Raw genomic sequence first — 21,156 nt, forward strand, 5'->3', positions numbered from 1 at the left:
GGTTTAACACAATGTTGCTGTCAGTATCTGTTTTTCTAAAGTGGAGGTGGTTTAAACCAGGTTTAAATAATATATAAAAACAAATTATTTAAAACAATATTTTTTATTTAATGTGCATAAATTATATAAATATAAATTGCACATTAACTTGCATGAATATTATACATAACTTATTTCTATGCCTTTTTTACTTTTTATTATTTTTTTTTTATTGTAACATTTTTCTTTCCTTATTTTCTTTCTTTCTTTCTTTCTTTCTTTCTTTCTTTCTTTCTTTCTTTCTTTCTTTCTTTCTTTCTTTCTTTCTTTCTTTCTTTCTTTCTTTCTTTCTTTCTTTCTTTCTTTCTTTCCTTTTTCACCAAAATGTACATAATACATCATCTTATCTTATCTTATCTTATCTTATTTCATCTTATCTTATCTTAGATTAGATTAGCACTATGAATATAAACATGATCTTAAATTTTTATTTTGTATATATATATATACAGTGAGGAAAATAAGTATTTGAACACCCTGCTATTTTGCAAGTTCTCCCACTTAGAAATCATGGAGGGGTCTGAAATTGTCATCGTAGGTGCATGTCCACTGTGAGAGACATAATCTAAAAAAAAAATCCAGAAATCACAATGTATGATTTTTTAACTATTTATTTGTATGATACAGCTGTAAATAAGTATTTGAACACCTGAGAAAGTCAATGTTAATATTTGGTACAGTAGCCTTTGTTTGCAATTACAGAGGTCAAATGTTTCCTGTAGTTTTTCACCAGGTTTGCACACACTGCAGGAGGGATTTTGGCCCACTCCTCCACACAGATCTTCTCTAGATCAGTCAGGTTTCTGGCCTGTCGCTGAGAAACACGGAGTTTGAGATCCCTCCAAAGATTCTCTATTGGGTTTAGGTCTGGAGACTGGCTAGACCATGCCAGAACCTTGATATGCTTCTTAGAAAGCCACTCCTTGGTTATCCTGGCTGTGTGCTTCGGGTCATTGTCATGTTGGAAGACCCAGCCTCGACCCATCTTCAATGTTCTAACTGAGGAAAGGAGGTTGTTCCCCAAAATCTCGCAATACATGTCCCCGGTCATCCTCTCCTTAATACAGTGCAGTCGCCCTGTCCCATGTGCAGAAAAACACCCCTAAAGCATGATGCTACCACCCCCAGGCTTCACAGTAGGGATGGTGTTCTTGGGATGATACTCATCATTCTTCTTCCTCCAAACATGTTTAGTGGAATTATGACCCAAAAGTTCTATTTTGGTCTCATCTGACCACATGACTTTCTCCCATGACTCCTCTGGATCATCCAAATGGTCATTGGCAAACTTAAGACGTGCCTGGACATGTGCTGGTTTAAGCAGGGGAACCTTCCATGCCATGCATGATTTCAAACCATGACGTCTTAGTGTATTACCAACAGTAACCTTGGAAACGGTGGTCCCAGCTCTTTTCAGGTCATTGACCAGCTCCTCCGGTGTAGTTCTGGGCTGATTTCTCACCTTCCTTAGGATCATTGAGACCCCACGAGGTGAGATCTTGCATGGAGCCCCAGTCCGAGGGAGACTGACAGTCATGTTTAGCTTCTTCCATTTTCTAATGATTGCTCCAACAGTGGACCTTTTTTCACCAAGCTGCTTGGCAATTTCCCCGTAGCCCTTTCCAGCCATGTGAAGGTGTACAATTTTGTCTCTAGTGTCTTTGGACAGCTCTTTGGTCTTGGCCATGTTAGTAGTTGGATTCTTACTGATTGTATGGGGTGGACAGGTGTCTTTATGCAGCTAACGACCTCAAACAGGTGCATCTAATTTAGGATAATAAATGTAGTGGAGGTGGACATTTTAAAGGCAGACTAACAGGTCTTTGAGGGTCAGAATTCTAGCTGATAGACAGGTGTTCAAATACTTATTTGCAGCTGTATCATACAAATAAATAGTTTAAAAATCATATATTGTGATTTCCGGATTTTTTTTTTTAGATTATGTCTCTCACAGTGGACATGCACCTACGATGACAATTTGGGAGAACTTGCAAAATAGCAGGGTGTTCAAATACTTATTTTCCTCACTATATATATATATATATATAAAGCTCCCACTATATTCTGGGAAAAATCAGCAAATCTGCAAATCTCTCATTCTCTCTCTCTCTCTCTCTCTCTCTCTCTCTCTCTCTCTCTCTCTCTCTCTCTCTCTCTCTCTCTCTCTTCCTCTCCCTCTCTCTTCCTCTCCCTCTCTATGTATTTCTGACAAACAAGCCTTTTTATTCATTATATTTTACATACTTGTTTTTGTATTTATGTATTAATCAAATAAATATTATTTATATACTTCACTTCTAGTTCTGTATCTGTATTTGTATTTATTTAGAAAATATAAATTTTAAAGTTACACTTATTTTTGTTCATTTTCACCACAAGGTGAAATGTTTTGCATTACACTCAGTAAGTTTGGTTTCTTTGCCATTATCTTCTTCGCTTCACCACACTTGCGTGCATTTTCACCTGAAACTGTATTTACTCTCCCAGGTAGACTCAGTGATGGATTGCCGTCCTGATCAGTAATCCTCACAGGGGACAGGTACTCCTGTTAGCTCTAATGCTATCGCTGATAAAGTAAGCTCTGATTAAGTGCTCCTATTAAAGGAACACAAGGACGACATTACCAGCACTGTGGAACTTTTATACGAAAGACCAACTCAGGCAACTTTGTGTCCAGATATTGCTTCAGAACAGTATATTCTTGTATCCAGCTGGATGTATATAGAAGTTTTATCTTCTTATTATATCTGTCTGGCACCTGATAGACAGTTCTTTCAATTTCCTCATTTGGCTTCATACAGGATAAACAAATAAACTTTTATATATCTTATATAACTGGCTCTGAGCACACACACACACACACACACACACACACACACACACACACACACACATACACACACACACACACACACACACACACACACACACACACACACACACACACACACACACACACTGTCTCGATTTACAGGATGACATTTTAATTTACGGCTTGATACATTTATTATCATTAAGATGTTATTTCCCGGTACTTGGTCTGGTAGGCATTTTGATTTCAGGATGCAGAAGGAATTTATTTATTTTATTTATTTAATTGCATTGGAACTTAAAAGTAGTGTTTATTTATTTATTTATTTATTTATTTATTTATTTATTTATTTTTTTTTTTATTTTTTTATTTATTTATTTATTTATAATTTTTTTAATTTTGTTTTTGGATCGTTATAAAGCTGTGCCGTCTGTGTGTAAAAATCTATTTAGTGCATTATTTATTATAGATATTTTACTCCTAGACTTAAAAATAAAGGAACATTTATTTCCCAGACACTTCTCATTTAAATGGTAAGTGGGTAGCTCGGCTTGCACACTCGATAGCATCTCGGGGCAGAGGGTTTATGATTTACGGTAAGAGAGAAGTGGAAGTAATTAACGGGGAGGATAATTGGGGCGAGTGCGTCCTCTCAGACCCGCTTCTAACTTTCCTTCAAATCGCAGCTGTAATACAAAACCTACTGTGGACTGAACTTAAAGGCGATGAGAAGCCCTGAGAGGCAGGTCTTGGAACAGGAATAAGAAATTAGCTAATTGGTATTGTGTCGTATTGTAGGTTTGTGGAAAGTCTGGATTCCTTTGAGTGAGAAGTCCAGGTGATCCGTATGGTACAGATGTGCTTTAAGTTGACCAATCATAGTCATTGATTTGTTATTTGAACTCATTGACAATCTTCAAATGAATCGTCGAGCAGTAAAGCCGCATTTGGTGCATTGTTTTCTGACTGCTTTTATCCAGATTTGGGATTTGTATGTATTTATATGAAGTACTGTAAAGTCAAATTTGCCTTTATGTTCTTGTCTACAAGATTTCCGACACTATTACGTCTTATGACAGTGTTATAACACTATAATAATTTTTCAATTTTCATTAACTGCATCTCCATGGAAGAGATTTTTGTAAAAAAAAAAAAAAAGACTACTATGGACACATGCACTATATAAGTTTGGCGCATCTTTTTAAACATCTCATTCCACTTTTAGTCCCCATTTATTGTTATAATAACCTTCTGACGGACTGTATTACTGTATGATACGCCAGTTGCTCCTCAGCAGACAGGAAAGCCCTTCAGAGGATTATCAACACCTCCCAAAAAATAATCGGCTGCTTATTAGCCCCCCCTAGAAGAACTATTTAGCTCTCGCTGCTACAGCAGAGCAAACAACATCCTGAAAGACCCACCTTGGACACCATCTGTTTGACCTTCTACCTTGTGTAGATGCTTCAGACCCATCATATTACATACAAATGGATTTAAGAACAGATTTTACCTAAGAGATTTTACCTCAGAGTCATTAGAGAGCTGAACACCAAGAAACACATTCAGTGAAATTTCTACCATCTGTATACAAATACCTGAATATTTAAAATGTGCAATACCTTCATATTTAAATGGATCACTAATGTTTATATTATTAACACATATTATATGTATATATATATATATATACACAGTGAGGAAAATAAGTATTTGAACATGCTGCTATTTTGCAAGTTCTCCACTTAGAAATCATGGAGGGGTCTGAAATTGTCATCGTAGGTGCATGTCCACTGTGAGAGACATAATCTAAAAAAAAAATCCAGAAATCACAATGTATGATTTTTTAACTATTTATTTGTATGATACAGCTGCAAATAAGTATTTGAACACCTGTCTATCAGCTAGAATTCTGACCCTCAAAGACCTGTTAGTCTGCCTTTAAAATGTCCACCTCCACTACATTTATTATCCTAAATTAGATGCAAGGAGTGGCTCTGTAAGAAGCATATCAAGGTTCTGGCATGGCCTAGCCAGTCTCCAGACCTAAACCCAATAGAGAATCTTTGGAGGGATCTCAAACTCCGTGTTTCTCAGCGACAGGCCAGAAACCTGACTGATCTAGAGAAGATCTGTGTGGAGGAGTGGGCCAAAATCCCTCCTGCAGTGTGTGCAAACCTGGTGAAAAACTACAGGAAACGTTTGACCTCTGTAATTGCAAACAAAGGCTCCTGTACCAAATATTAACATTGACTTTCTCAGGTGTTCAAATACTTATTTGCAGCTGTATCATACAAATAAATAGTTAAAAAATCTAAAAAAGTCAAAAATTGTGATTTCTGGATTTTTTTTTTAGATTATGTCTCTCACAGTGGACATGCACCTACGATGACAATTTCAGACCCCTCCATGATTTCTAAGTGGGAGAACTTGCAAAATAGCAGGGTGTTCATATACTTATTTTCCTCACTGTGTATATATATATATATATATATATATATGTGATTTAATTAAGGACTCGTGGTTTCCTGTGCAATGACGATAAAAATTTCTATTCTATTCTATTCTATTCTATTCTATTCTATTCTATTCACTACAGGGAGATTTTTTATTTTAAGCACTCAATAAAACCCGAGATATCTTTCTCATCATCGTTTTTTTTCTCATACACTGGCTCCTGGTATGTTTTTATGATCTACTGCTTGATCACGAATAAAAACCTTGAGGCCACAGTAACAGCACATAGGCAGTATCGCAATGTTTGACCGTTTGAAAGCTGAAAGTTGATGCGTCGGTCATTAAATGAAACGGCGTGTTGATAATTCACACCCGGATTTAGTCTAAGGATTCCGTCTGGCCTTTAGCCACACTGATTGTTGCTCGGGGTGAAGAATGGCACCATCCTTGGCAGAGAGATATAAATGGGTAATAACTATGTGTACATTCCTGACAAACGGTCCGTGTCTAATGGATCGATTCCGTACACTGCAAATTCCCATTCTAGCGATAGATTTCCTGTCGTTTCACTGAATGATATAGTCCTGTTTGCTGCTTGCTGATTTCCCATCTGCAGCGGGATGTCGCCAGACCCATTCAATAGTGCCTTGAACAAGAGATGACTCAACGCCTCCCTGGTGTCTCCTTTATTTCTCCCTCCCCTTTTTTTTTTTTTTTGGCCAATACCGCAATTTGTTGTTTGACAGCAAGGTAGAGTGGAGCGGCAGCTGGAAGAAGTCGTTCTCTGATGGCAGGCTCTGCCGTCCGAAAAGGCTTTTATTAATCAGAATCAACTTAGCTTGACTGAGGGCCGCAATTTTCCCCGCACTCATATTCAAGTGTACTTCCACTTCAAAGCCTTCAGACCACTTTAGGATCTGAACAAGTTTAGTTACACAACCAGCTGTATGTGTATGTATATATATATATATATATATATATATATATATATATATATATATATATATATATATATATATATATATATATATATATATATATATATATATATATATATAATGTGTGTGTGTGTGTGTGTGTATATGTGTGTGTGTGTGTGTGTGTGAGAGAAAGCTTTGTCAAGCTCTTTACTCACTTGCAGGATGAGGGTTTTTTGAGCCTGTACATGCCAGATCACAGCAGGTGGTGCCTACAGTGGAAAAATGTGAGCCTTGAATTAACTCCAACGTCTAGTCCACCTGCTCCTCCAGACGTTCATCGCCGTGATTTATGAACACTCCGGACTCGTTCGGAGTGCCGCATCCCGTCCCACGAGAGCCAAAGTGCTGATCCGATCGTAGTGGCCTAAACATTAGCGAATTGTGTAATTAATCTTCTGCTTACGCTGCTGCAAATGACTTGCGCAGATTGGATTTGCCCCTGTTGTAGGAATTACTTTTCTGGAAGCCGTGATCTTGGATCTTTGAGCTAAGAATGTGGATTTGGAGGTCGGATGGATGAGCATGGTGCTGAAATAGCCATTTGCAAAATGTTCAGGAGAAATGGTGTTAGTTATAGAGTTTAGATGTTATTATTTTTATGAAAGCATTTTTAATGTCGATTAAACGATTGAAAGCTTTTATAACAAACTCTTTCACAGTTTATGATCATGTCCTAATACTCTTATAATCTAAGATTATTAACACATTATGAAGTAGAAAAGCTTTTATGTGCTTATTATGAATGATTATGAGCTGCATCTGAGATCAGTGTGAACAATTATGAGCTGCTTATTAGATCAGTAACAAATGGTTATGAGCTGCTTAGGAGATTAGTATAAATGATTATGAGCTGTTTATGAGATTAGTGTGAATGATTATAAGATGCTAATAAGATCAGTATACATGATTATCAGCTGTTTATGAGATCAGTATGAATGATTATATGCTGCTTATTAAATCAGTATGAACGATTATAAGCTGCTTATAAGATCAGTTACAAATAATTATAAACAGCTTATGAGATCAGATACGAATGATTATAAGCTGCTTATGAGATCAGTATGAACGATTATGAGCTGTTTATTAGCTCAGCATTGACGATTATGAGCTGTTTATTAGCTCAGCATTGACGATTATGAGCTACTTATGAGATCAGTGAGAATGATTATAAGCTGTTTATGAGATCGGTCACGAACAATTATGAACTGATATCGAGCTGCTTATGAGATCAGTGTGAACAATTATGAACTGCTTATGAGATTAGAATTCAGAATTTTGCCTACTTATGAAATCAGTATGAGCGTTTATGAGCTGCCTGTGGAATCATTATAAACGATTGTAAGCTGCTAATGATGTCGGTGTTAATGATTATGAGCTGCGTATGAGATCAGTATGAATAATATCAATCTGCTTTATGATGTCAGTGTGAATGATTATGAGCTGCTTGTGAAATCATTATTAACATTTATTAGATGCTTATGAGATTAGTATGAACAATTAGGAGATGACAATAATGTGAATGATTATAAGCTTCCTATAAAATCAATGTGAATGATTATGAACTTCTTATGACATTAATGTGAACGATTATGAGCTGCTTATGAGATCACTATCAACTAAACATAGTGATCTCATAAGCAGCTCATAATAGTAAAATTCAAAATAAAACTCCATATGAAAGTGGGAAGAAATCTTAAACATCAATGTATGTCTACTGCCATTGTAAAGAAGCGTTATGTATGTTTAATAGGCACACATTCCTTTACAAATCTAAAGCTAAGAGCTTCTTCTCTTTTTTCTTAGTTCCATCTTTCTGGGGTCTTGTGAATTCAGCGTGGAACCTGTGCTCAGTGGGAAAAAGACAATCTCCAGTCAACATTGAGACTAGCCATATGATATTCGATCCTTTCCTGACACCACTGAGGCTGAACACTGGGGGCAGGAAGGTAAGCCCAACCTGTTTAATATGACCACATGAATCCTATGCCTAAAGGAATATGCCGGAAATGTATTGACTGCACTTATTCGTGATGACACGGTATTTTGATATGATGAACAATGGAAACATCAATATTATGTCATGATAAATACATAAGCCATTATACACATTGCTTTATTATTTATGTACTACTCAGGCTACATACCCAAAAAGCAATTCCTCCAAATGTGTTTTGATAAATCACATATGCCTTTGTTGCAGAAATTTGTGATTCGCCTTGTGGATGGGGTGAGGGGGTGGTGATGGTTGGGTGTAATTTACGGTCATGTGACATCACTTTAATACTCCGAAAGCAAATCTTCCAAATGAGCTGAGTGTTTTGATAGGGCACATGTCTATGTTGCAGTGATTTTGCAATTCACATTTTGTGGGTGGGGATGGGGGTGTAACAAGGATGTGATATCTTGTGATCACCTTAATACCCAGAGATCAATTAACCCAAATTGAGTTGAGTGTTTAGATAGGTCACATGTCTATGTTGCACCAATTCATGTTAAATACCTTGCATTTCGTTTCTGCGATGCGTGTTTCCTTTATTACACATTATGTATTATTTATAACCCATTACAAGTAGTCTTCATAATCACATTATAAAGGCGAAACCAAATAATCACCTTTCTTCTAAATAAATGCTAGTGTTTGTGTGTCTGCATTTCTTTGCTGTTATAATGCATCATATAAAACTACTTACAAAGCAAAGGGTCTATAATGCCTTATAAATGCCCAATAACATATTAGGAATGTATGCATGGCTTATTAATCAAAGAAAGTGAACTTGAATATGTCATGTCTAGGACTGAACAAAGTGGCGCAACCTGGACTGGTTATAAACATGTAATGAACATGCATTATAACCACTGTCATAATACTGAAATGCATTAGTATTTAGATTAATGAGTTCATAAGTCATATATTGATATATTATTATTGATAGAAAGGGTTACTGTGGGTTATAATGCTGATCATATTGCACTATGTACACTGGAGTGTTGGCATTTGTCATGGACCGTAATGCGTCATGAGCATGGCTTATAATACATTAAGTTAACATCATAGATGTGCTATAAATGGTGTTTATAATGCATTACGTCCATCACTATTGCTAACGCTTCAGTGTGCATAGTGCATTTGTCAAGGCTTCAAAAACGTTTATAAATATACCGTTATAGAGTGTGTAATAGGGTGTGTGATGTATTGGGTCTGTTCATGCGCATAAACATGTTATGAACATGCATTATAACCACCACTGTTATAAATATATACATTTAATGCATGTGTGTTCATAAATCATTTAACCTGAAGCATTGATAGAAAGTGTTACTGTGGTTATAATGCTGATCATAGTGCTCTATTCACACTGAAGTGTTAGCATATTTGATGGACTGTAATGGGTTATAAACACTGCTAATAATGCAAGTCGAAATGATAAAATATAGCTATTAAATTCAATGCATTTTCATTGTGTATATCATTCCAGAATGTAATGAATGGTGACATAATATGAGCAAATGTTTGTGGACACTGGACCATAAGATCTTTTTGAAGATCCCACTCCCATCCCACTCTGGGAAGATGTTTCACTAGATTTTGGAGTGTCGCTTCAAGGGTGTTTGTAAAGTCAGGTACTTTACGGTCAGCTTTCACATTCATTACAAAGGTGTTCAATAGGGTCTCTAGCAGACCATTTAAGATTTTCCACTCCAACCCATGCAAACCATCTTTATTGTCATGCTGGAACAGGTTTGGGTCTTTTAGTTCAAGTGAAGGGAAGATGTAATGCTAGTGCATCCGTAGACATTTTATAAAACTGTGTGCCTCCAACTTTGTGGTAACATTTTGTGGAAGAAGGTCATATGGCTGGAAAAGTCATATACTTTTGAGTGTTTGCAGTAGTGTAGATCAGTTACAGATCAAATATGACATTTATAGGAAGCTGCTCTAAAACATATACCTCGACATATCTATTTCACATACACACACATTTTTTACACACACATTCATTTTTTACACGTAGTTTCTATCAAACCTTCACATTATGACCTCTCTAGCTCGCTCTCTCTTGCTAGTCTCTGGACTGATGAGTTGCCTTAAGCTAAACCATTTACATAAATGCAGCCTGCTACAGTACGGGTTACGTTTAGAAAACTGAACTATGACCACTTGTCTTTTTTTATTTTTGCTTTCTTTGCTTATTGGTCACATTACTACAGTATTTTTTAAGTGTTCGGTGATGACCCTCACTCGAAAATATTTTTTTTTGCTTTATGTAAATGCATCTCTGTATATAAGAACGCTAACCTGGTTTAAAATGCACGCTCCTGATCGATTACACCATGTTTCTGCTTCATTTCAGGTTATTTGTCACTATATAGTAGATCTGAGGTACTATTACATAACTTAACGCTTCTGTAATCTCAAGCTTGGTGTCATTTTAAGTAAAAAAAAACTATAGCCCACGTCCCCACATTTGGAACGGCCCTCTGAACAATGCGTGTGATCAATTTGAAAAATCTAATTTTTTATTTCTTTTTTCCTCATATCATACCTGTATTTATTAATAAAGTTCGGCTTTCAAGCTAAAATGTCCCTCAGTTATTAATAGAGATTGATGCAAAGGTAGTCGATCGTTGAAACCGTCGGCTATCAGCAAAAAATCTATACCGATAGTTTTTCCGGCTTCCGGTCCGCTGTCATTTACGAGAGCGGCCTCTAGAGGCGAATCACTGACACCACGCACTGTTTGTTTTTGCACATGAGACGGTGCGCTGCACGGAGAGTGCTATATTATACTTTTTATGTATTATTTATCAATTATTTAATTATTCATTCATTAATATAATCAGAATTATTTCTATAACATTTTCATGATTCCTTTTTTTTTTTTATAAAGTTCAGTACTATTTTAGAAGCGTTATTATTTTTCTAATATACATTAAAAAAATGCAACTGACCTCTAGTAATCAACATAGCTAATTATTTGTTAGATTCACCCACCAACAATATGCATAGGAAAATAAATGCTTTGATTTTGATAGCAATGAATGTGAAAAAAAAGTCATAATTTTCTGGTACTGAACGACTCGGCTGTGAAATGAAAAACGATTTTTGGGGACCCCTGCTCTATAGGGTTCTCGAGCGTCTTTCAGCACCTGCGATAACTTCTTTCTTCGCATCTCAGATACGTTATTTTGGGGCATTTTGTCATTAAGTGCATTTTAATTTGTTATTAGAAATTGTGTTTCTCTGTTTTTATTCCAGTGCTTGCTTTTTTTTGTCCAGTGCTGATGCTTTTACTTTCAGCTGCACCTTTAGATTTATCCGCTTAATATACACCTTTATTGCCATCTTCATTTTTATTTAATTAAGTCTTTGGTGAAAAAAACAATATCGGTTGATTTTGTAAAAAATGGAGCGAGACTGGAGTCCCGTCATCGTAACTACGCAGTTATTACGGCTGCCTCTAAATCCGTTGAAATCTGCCATTATAACGTTTGACTATATTGCCGGATATTATTATAAAACAAGTGAAAGACTTTCCCGCAGAATGTTTGTGTTACGGCATATTAACTTTCATCTGTCCTCGTTAAGTCGTACGGTTATGTTTATTAGGTTCACGGGGCAAAAAAAAAAAAATTACTTCTATTAAAGAGGCATATTTTTTTTATTATGTCTTTATTGTAAGCACGTTTTTTATACTCGTCTTGTTCACTCGGTATTAATCAGTAACAGATTCTTTGAGGGAAACACCCATAACTCTTTTGTAAGTTGGCAATGATTCATTGTAAGATTTAATAATTCCTCATAAAACACTAACCATATGCCCGTAATCAACAATCTGTGACTTTTCATTATACTGCTGTGTCTATATAAGTTAATCAGCCGTAATATTACAAATTAACCTGCCTAATATTGGGTAGGTCCCTTTCGGCTTTGCCCATCCACTTCCGGACTCCTCATGATCTCTGAAGGTGTGCTGTGGTATCTGGTATCAATATTCCTGAGGACCATGAGTCGGACCTCCATAGATCAGTCTTGTTTTTCGAACAAGTTTCACAGTTTTGCTCAATCTGATTGAGATTCTGGGGGTTGAGTCAACACCTTAAAGTTTTGTCATGTTCCTCAAGATATTCCTGAACAAGTTGTTCCAGTGTGGAAGTGCAGAAGAGTTTTCCTGCAGAACAAGGTCAGGTGTGTATTGTAAGTGCAGGGGATCTGCAGGAATGTTCATTAAGGTGGTACGTGTTAATATAAAATTCATATGAATATCAGGACCAAGAACTCCCAACAGAAAATCACACAGAGCATGACAGCTCACCCTGCTCCCATGATGCATCATTGCGCTATTTATTCTCAAAGTGATCAACATACACACACCTGGTCGTCCACCTGATGTAACAGAAAATGCGAAATATCAGACCAGGTCCTTTCCGGGACCACTTTTGGTGGGTACTAAACCACAAGCAACCCACTAGACCTGAGGTTTTGGATATGGCCTTACCCAGTTTTCTAGCGATCACAATTTGTCACTCAGGTTGCTCAGATCATTGCGCTTGCCCGTTTTTCCTGTTTTGAACACGTCACCTCTAAAAACTGGTTGTGCACTTGGTCTGTTAGATTTCCTATTTATTGAGAGCTGCTAAAATGATGCAACCATTGTTCTTTATATCATATTTACATATACAGAAAGATATTCACAAACGGAAACCACAGCACTGAAGAGCAATTCATCTTAGCAAGCACTGAGCTTTGAGACCCGCACACGTTTTTTCACCAGAAAAAGGAAGTGTCTACGTCAGAGACCATCAGTGTCTGTAGTTTCAGTGACAGTTGAAATGTTAAACTGTTTAAGTCACAGCATATTGGAATAATATTTTTTGTCTCTTAGTCTATTAAATATTTAGTAATGCCTCGGTAATCAGTTCCGTAACTTGTGACGAGCACTAAACATTTTTTTTTTTTAATGCTGTACTGTATAAAGATTAAGGAAAACACATAAAGGCATTTAACTTTAGGACCCAGGATTTAGGTTTAAAATTTAGGCACAGAAAGGGCACTGTTCATGAGCTAACATGAGACTGTTCATGCATCTGTTTTATTTTAATGCCGAAACACTTTTTCCGAGGTGTTACTGTTACTGATCTGTTTAAACACAGTACAAACTCATCATAAGGAGTTTATATCATCACTAAATAAAATGTACAATGCTCCAGATTTTTGAGAAAGGTTCTCCTTATGGTCTTGAATAGAATCAAATGGGGGAGGGGTACAGTAGCTCAGTGGTTAAGATATTTGACTTGATCATTAAACCATAAGATGAAATCCTGCAGGGCCCTGATCAAGGCCCTTAGAATCACCTTCTCAGTAGTATGAATGGGATAAGTGTTAATTATAAGTTAATAATAAGATAATAAGCTCTAAATATGAATATAACCGAAAAACTAAGGAATAAAATGTGTACGGATCCTTTAATAAAACTTTATCGACAGCCCTAAAACAGCCTGAGATTAGATTCTTCGCTCGTCCCTTTCTCCAGGATGATGGCATTGAGAGAGTCTTGCGAGAAAAATGAAGATGCAGTGAACTAGCAAGCTTTTTTATAAGAACAGATTTTGATTTATTCACTAGGCAGGCCATTTATCCGAGCGAGCCGAATTCCGATCCGAGCATAGAGTTGAGTTCAAGGCCGGAGCAGCTGCTTCTTGACAATGCAGGGATTCATATTTATAAATCTAAGCATGAAACCTAAATCGCTGAGCTTCCAGCGCCTTGATATACAAAATACTCTCTTTAGTATGTACACTATATGGACACCTGACCATAAGGTTGGTATGCACTTTTTAAACACCTCAATCTATATTTTCCCCTGTTATAATAATTTTGCTCTTTTGGAAAGATGTTCTGAAAGATTTTGTGGAGATTTATGATCATTCAGTCACAAAGGTTTGGAGGCCTGGGGTGCAGTCTGCGTTCGCAGTGATCCCAAATGTCTTTAGTATGGTTGAGGTCAGAGCTCTACAGAAGATCTTCCACAAGAACCCATCTACTGTATATTTTCTTGAAGGTGGCTTTGTCCACAGGGGCATGCTAGAGCAGGGTTGGTTCTTCTAGTTCGAATAAAGAGAAAATGTCATGCTAGCACATCCAAAGAAGTCCTGTATAATTGTGTGCCTTCAACTTTGTGGCAACAATTTAAGAAAAAAAACACATTCGGCTGGAAAAGTCAGATATCGCAGTACTTTTGGCCATACATCAGGGATCACCTTAAACACAATAACAATAGGTCAGAGCCAACCATATCTCAGGTGTGTGTGATTGAAGGCACTAGTAGGAGTGATCAGAAAGGTTCGGTTTTTAAGCAATGTAACATAGTCCACCTTGTGGAACGCTGCCCGACTCGAATAAGTGCTGTTCATGAACATTATCTTAACAAGACCAAGAAAACACAACAGCAAAGCGCATTCAGTTACACATCACATGGCGTTCATTTGAAATCTTTGTCTCTTTATGGGACTAGGATGCATTTGTTGATGGGCAGAACAGTAAGAATTCTAATTATCTCACCATTTTAAGATAAATAGCAATCTCAAGATCGTATGTCATTCTGATTAATATATAGTTATTTACTGTCGTTATTTTATTGTTGAAATATTTGGCTGCAGTATCTCATTATTTCAAAGATACCGAGTCCTTTGGATTTATTATGTCATGATTTAAAAAGTGTAATTGGTTATTGTGTGGCATCATCTCAACATTTAAAGAAACCAAAGCATTCTGGTGTATCTCATGATTTAAATGCTGCATTTCGTCTTTTTCCTGCAGTATCTCATTATAATACAGGAAAATACAATAAATCTACGAAAATTCGCTAAATGTCAAATGTCTATTGACAGAGCCCTATAACATAATTGATACAGTATTAAAATATTATATGATTTTTTAGTATTAAATTATTTGTATTTATTTATTGATAGTTATTCTTATTATTAATCAGAATCCTCATCAACCAATTCAGCAATTTCTTCATGGGATTACTCAAATATTCTGATGATTTAATATGTGTATAAATATTATTTAAATATGGTATAAATATTATATAATATTCAGTTTTCTATGATGCTTTGCTTTTGTGCGTCCACTATAAATTGAACAAATCACTCTTTAAAACGACGTGTTCTTCTGAGTCGCATTAAAAACTCGTTCCAAATGAACAAATCGTTCATGACCGACCCATTACTCCGATAAAATAAGCTGAACAGTTTATCGAAACAGGGAGACAATAATACTAAACGCCATGATGATGATATCTGAAAGTTTTCAACTCGCAATAATGATAATACTGTGAGTCAGTTAGGTATTAAGTTGTACAACTGACTATATAATACACCTATATAACAAAAAAGTGACTTGAAATACTGGGATATAGTGATATATTTATGAATAAATGATAAATCAGACCATCTCCATAGATTATGTACAGGAAACAGAATTGAGTAGCCAACCTCTCGACTCAGATCCTGAATTAAGTGGTTATTTTGACATAACATTTATAACATACACTATATGGACTAAAGCAGTGGTGCCCAACACCCGGGTCAATTGGTACCGGGCCGCAGAAAAAGAATACATACCACATTATTTCTGTTTTATTTATAATCCGATTCTGAACAATGTTTTATTTTGGAAAATGACTGGATTTTCTCCGACACATCTGTCTATGACTCACTCTTGATGCATGTCATGATGCCTTGGTCACATGTCTTACCTCCATCCGCTACCTTCTTAAAGTGGCTGCTCCGGCCGCTAACACATAATACATTCCCGCTAAATTCAAACCTCTAAGCGAGCAAAATGAACAAAAAACAACACAGTAGATTCATGTTTATTATCATATTTAGAAAATAGCAGTTTAAATGCCGGTCGTATCATTTTATTTTGTTGTATTTATCCGCCACACCCTAAAGGCCGGTCCGTGAAAATATTGTCCGACATTAATACGGTCCAAAAATGGTGCAAAAAGGGTTGGGGACCAGTGGATTAAAGGATTCGAACTCACCATTCACCAACCTCTTTCTCGCGGATCAAATTGTGAAAAAAAAAACCCTTAAAGTAAATTATTTTTAAAATTAAAAAATTGTAAAAAAAAATTCCAGGTATTTAGACTTAGATTTGTTATATTGCTTTAGTTTAGTTAGTTATCATGTAAATACTATTAAATTCTAATGTCAAATGGAAAAGTAGTAGCCAGTTATTTTAATTAAACAAATGATCTTTGTTATCACTTGACATAAAAATGCAAATTTAATAAAATAAAGAGACACTTTCAGTCGTGGGTGAGAACGGAGCAAAACGGCTTTACTGCAGTCACTCAGCATTTCCTACAAACAGCAACAGCACCAGTCAACTATAACAAGTTAACAAGTGCTAGTTCTAATCTAAAAATCTCACGTATTGTACTTTGATCATTAACATATTTCTCAGAGATTCCCACTCTTTTACTTTTAAAGCCTCATTTACCTCGTTCCAATATTCGCATAAAACATCGATTTCTCTTTCTTTTTCAAAAGTCTTGCTAATCTCGTCCTTGTCCTAGTTACATATTAGTGATTTTTTTTTTCTATCGACGTAAAACCATCAATTGTTGTAATTGAACAAATCGTCTCCGATTTGCTAAAACCAAGGTTTAAAAACATTTGTTTTTTTTCTTGCACCCAGACAAAATGTCCTCTCTTTTCTGATAACATACCCAGTTTAACAGTAAGTTTGATTATATTTACTACAGTAAGTAATGCTAGATAATAGAGTTTGGACATTGGACCTCTTTGAGTGTTTAAAGTCTCTGGCATGGAGAAGCTGGTGTTGGATCTGTGATGATGGCAAATGTTGCGCTATTCTATGAGGTGCTCAGTAGCTTCTGGTTCAATAAACTCAAATGACTGTAAAAGACTGTCATAATCTTACATTCCAGTGCTCATGTTAGTTCTCACTCTCCAGTGTTCTGTATTGTTTCAAGACTATAATCACACTCTTGATGTCACCCAAATGAGGATGGGTTCCCCTTTTGAGTCTGGTTCCTCTCAAGGTTTCTTCCTCTAAACATCTAAGGGTTTTTTTCCTTGCCACAGTCGCCACACGGCTGCACATACACACCATTCACCATAACTGTTAAATTCTGTAAAGCTGCTTTGAGAAAATGTCTGTTGTGAAAAGTGCTTTAGAGATAAACTTGACTTGATTAGCATATTCTCGTTTAATGCTAAATAAAGCTGGTTTAAGCTATTGTCATTTTCTCAAAGTTTCGTTACAGAAGGCACAAAGTTTTATAGCATGAAATTTTCCCTTCACTTCAACTAGGAAATCCAAACCAGTTCCAGCATCACCGTGCCTCTGTGCACAAAGCAAACTTCATGAACAATGCACCTGAGGCTTCCTCATCTCACCAACATCAGTACCTCACTTTATCAAGGCTACTGAGGCTAAATGAACACAAATCTACCCAAAAATAAATGGAATATCTTTACAGAAGAGCAAATTGTAAGAGCAAATTGGGGACTAAATGTGGAATGGAATGTCCAAAGAGCACATATGAATTTAATAGTCAGGAATCCACAAACATTTGGTGTGCAAACATATTCAGGCCTTTCACTATTTCACTATTTATTTCGACCACTTAGTAGTGAATTTTTCTGCTTTAAAGTTTCATTTCAATTTACTTTTTAATAAAGCCCTCTCTTAGGAAACACTTTGATGGCTGTGTATCATTAGTGCTGTAGACATTCTTCAAAACCTTACATAAAAAGTAATGTTATCAATATCTCAAGCATGTTTGAAGGTGAGTAACAGTACCGTAGGAGAGAGAAAGTACCTCAGCATAGCCTTGTTTAACACACTCAGTTATTTCGTATAAGTGAGACAAACTGTACTCCGTATTGCCGTGCTTTTGTCCAGCAATTTATCAAGTACTGTCACATTAATTACCATCCCGTGGTAATAATTATTCAGGGCTTGGCAAGACCAGCTGCAAAACAAAAAGCTTTTATTTCACAATTTGTACTCAACCTTCCATTACAATGGCAGGAATCTGAGGGGAAAAAAGGATGAAAATTCTCCCCAGTGTTTTCCTCCGCACTCCATTTGGGACTAATGGATAATTAAAGCAAATGAAAATGACCTCATTATCGAATTACTAATTAATCAGGAGAAGACATGCATCAAGGTTATGTGCAGCACGTCAAAGGAATCGCAGTTATTAAATTGTCGCTATTAATTGAATATTTGCTCTGCTCGAGATGAGCCGCAATTACGACGGGTTTCTTTTTTCTTTTCTTTTTTTTTCTCGTTAATGAATCAAATTATTCTGACTGGGAAGTGAGCCAGCACGGCCCCTGGATCATCTCCACACAGCTGACGATTCAGTGCCTAGCGAGTAGAAAAATTCACTTCTGTTTTATAAACGATTGTCCACTTTGAGTGGTTCGATTTCACTGTAATGAATCCCGACCACATTATAAGGCGTTTAGTGGCATCTTCTTGGCTTCGAATTTTTATTACCAAATTCAATGTTGAAATTTGAAGTCATTTCAGGTCCATTGCGTTTTTTTTTTTTTTAAACAAACTAAATAATTACTCATTTATTTTTTTATTCAATATGGTAAGTAAAAAAAGGGAAAAAAATCTGATCACAAACAAAAAAGAGAAAAAGACATTTGTTTAGTTTCTTTATCCATTGAATCACAAGTGTAGTAATCACAATCTCACTTTACTAAATATAATCAATGTTTTGAAATATTTCCAATCCAACATCCAATCTAATATCTTATCCTAATCTTGAAGAAAGAGTTCATTTGAGGTATTTTATTAGGCAGAAATGTCTATTCTGTAGCCATTTATGCAAATGATGAAAGATAAAATACAATTACATTTGATACATTGGATACGATTAACATTGTAAGAAGTTGACATGTGGTTCCTGTAGTGAAAAAAGCGTGAAAAAAGCATGTAGTGATCCATATGAACTTTTCAGAGCAAAGCCAAAATGTTGGATGGAGCCACTAATTGGTTTATATGTTAATTGTTAGTTCTTTTACAACCAGGTTGTTCAGGATTCCCACAAATCACCAAAAATTTGATGTAAAAAAATATAATTTATATGTATATATTTTACATTTTGATCAAAAATAGATTTAAACATCTTTACTTCATCATTTATGTCCCATTTTCTAATCCAGAAAAATGAATAAACGCAATGTACAGAGACCCTTATAGGTTCGGCTGAGTTTAAAGTGAGTATGAAAGTAGTTAATCAGGAGAATATATTATATTAAATTTGGAGCTTTGTTGATGAATCGGTCCTGATTATGCCACTTATTGGCCCGCTTGGCTGGCAGCTCAGAATAGGAAATTAGCTTGATTGCTTACGTGTTTGGATTCCGTCTGAACGATTAGCGCATTCTTTAGCGCTAATCTAATTTAACGCTTTATTTCCAGGCTCGGGAAGTTTATTCCCACCAATTCCCAGTGTACATTTTTAGCCTTGCATTTGGTTGGTGCTTATGTTGTTGTTGTTACTTATAATCTCTCTGTCTCTCTCTCTCTCTCTCTCTCTCTCTCTCTCTCTCTCTCTCTCTCTCTCTCTCTCTCTCTCTCTCTCTCTCTCTTTCTCTCTCTGTCTGTCTGTCTGTCTGTCAGTCTGTCTGTAAGCATATAATATATAGAAATAATTTCTGAAATGCAATTAAATGTATATAATTTATGATGTTAAAATTTGGAAATACAGATGGAAATGTTCTCTTAAAGCAGCAGTCCCCAAACTTTTATGCGCCATGGACCGGATTAATGTCGGACAATATTTTCACGGACCGGTTAAATGTCAGACAATATTGCCTTTAAGGTTTGGTGGATAAACACAACAAAATAAAACGATATGACCGGCATAAAAACTGGTATTTTCTAAATATAATAATAAATGTGAATCCACTGTGTTGTTTTTTGTTCCTTTTGCTCGCTTGGGGCTTTTAATTTATCGGGAATGTATTATGTATAAGCGGCCGGAGCAGCCCCTTTAAGAAGGTAGCGGATGGAGGTAAGACATGTGACCGAGGCATCATGACATGCATCAAGAGTGAGTCATAGACAGATGTGGCGGAGAAAATCTGGTCATTTTCAAAAATAAAACTTTGTTCAGAATCAGATAATGAATAAAACGTAAATGATGTAAGTTATGTATTCTTTCTGTGCGGCCCGGTACCAATTGACCCACAGGCCGGTGCCAGTCTGCGGCCGGGGGGTTGGGGACCACTGTCTTATAAGACATACTTGCATACTTGTTCCTTTTGTTTCTATGCAACAAACTCAAAATGTGTGACTGGAAAAAAGTTCCCTGGACAGCTGAATTCAAATTGGATATTTTTTTATTTTTAATAGAAGATCTTATATTAGATGGAGAACAGGAGAGATGATGTTAGCAGCTTCACCCCATAATCAAAAATGAAGGTGAAAGCTTAATGGTTTGGAGCCATGCAACCCCATGCAATTCCATCTCCCAATGTCAAAAATAATAAAAATATAAAAAATTATATCTGTTGCTATGCAGTTAAAGAAAAAAACAATCAGCAACTAGTTGGTGAGAATATGGACTTATTTATGGCAAATGGCAGACACCCTGATCTAGATCAACTTACATTTATCTTGTTCATACAACTGAGCAGTTATGGGGTTAAGGGCCTTGTTCAAGGGCCCATGAGTGACAGCTTGGTGTGGCTGGTATTTGAACTCATGACCTACAGAGCCAAAGCCCAACTACTATTCTACCACCTCTCTAAAATTAGCCCAAAGCTAGCCCACAGTTAAATATTTTTCAACAACATCATATC

General features: G+C 36.1%; 1 protein-coding gene across 1 annotated transcript in view; it reads left to right on the forward strand.

Annotated features, from left to right (window-relative positions):
• ca10a (carbonic anhydrase Xa) overlaps positions 1-21,156 on the forward strand; it is a 252,823-nt gene that overhangs the window by 101,840 nt on the left and 129,827 nt on the right. Inside the window, exon 3 of the mRNA XM_083556626.1 lies at positions 8,092-8,234. Within this exon, the coding sequence (XP_083412752.1) occupies positions 8,092-8,234 (143 nt within the window). The remainder of the gene's footprint in view (positions 1-8,091; positions 8,235-21,156) is intronic.

This window comes from Silurus aristotelis (assembly GCF_946808225.1).
Source record: "Silurus aristotelis genome assembly, chromosome: 12".
Lineage (NCBI taxonomy): Eukaryota > Metazoa > Chordata > Actinopteri > Siluriformes > Siluridae > Silurus > Silurus aristotelis.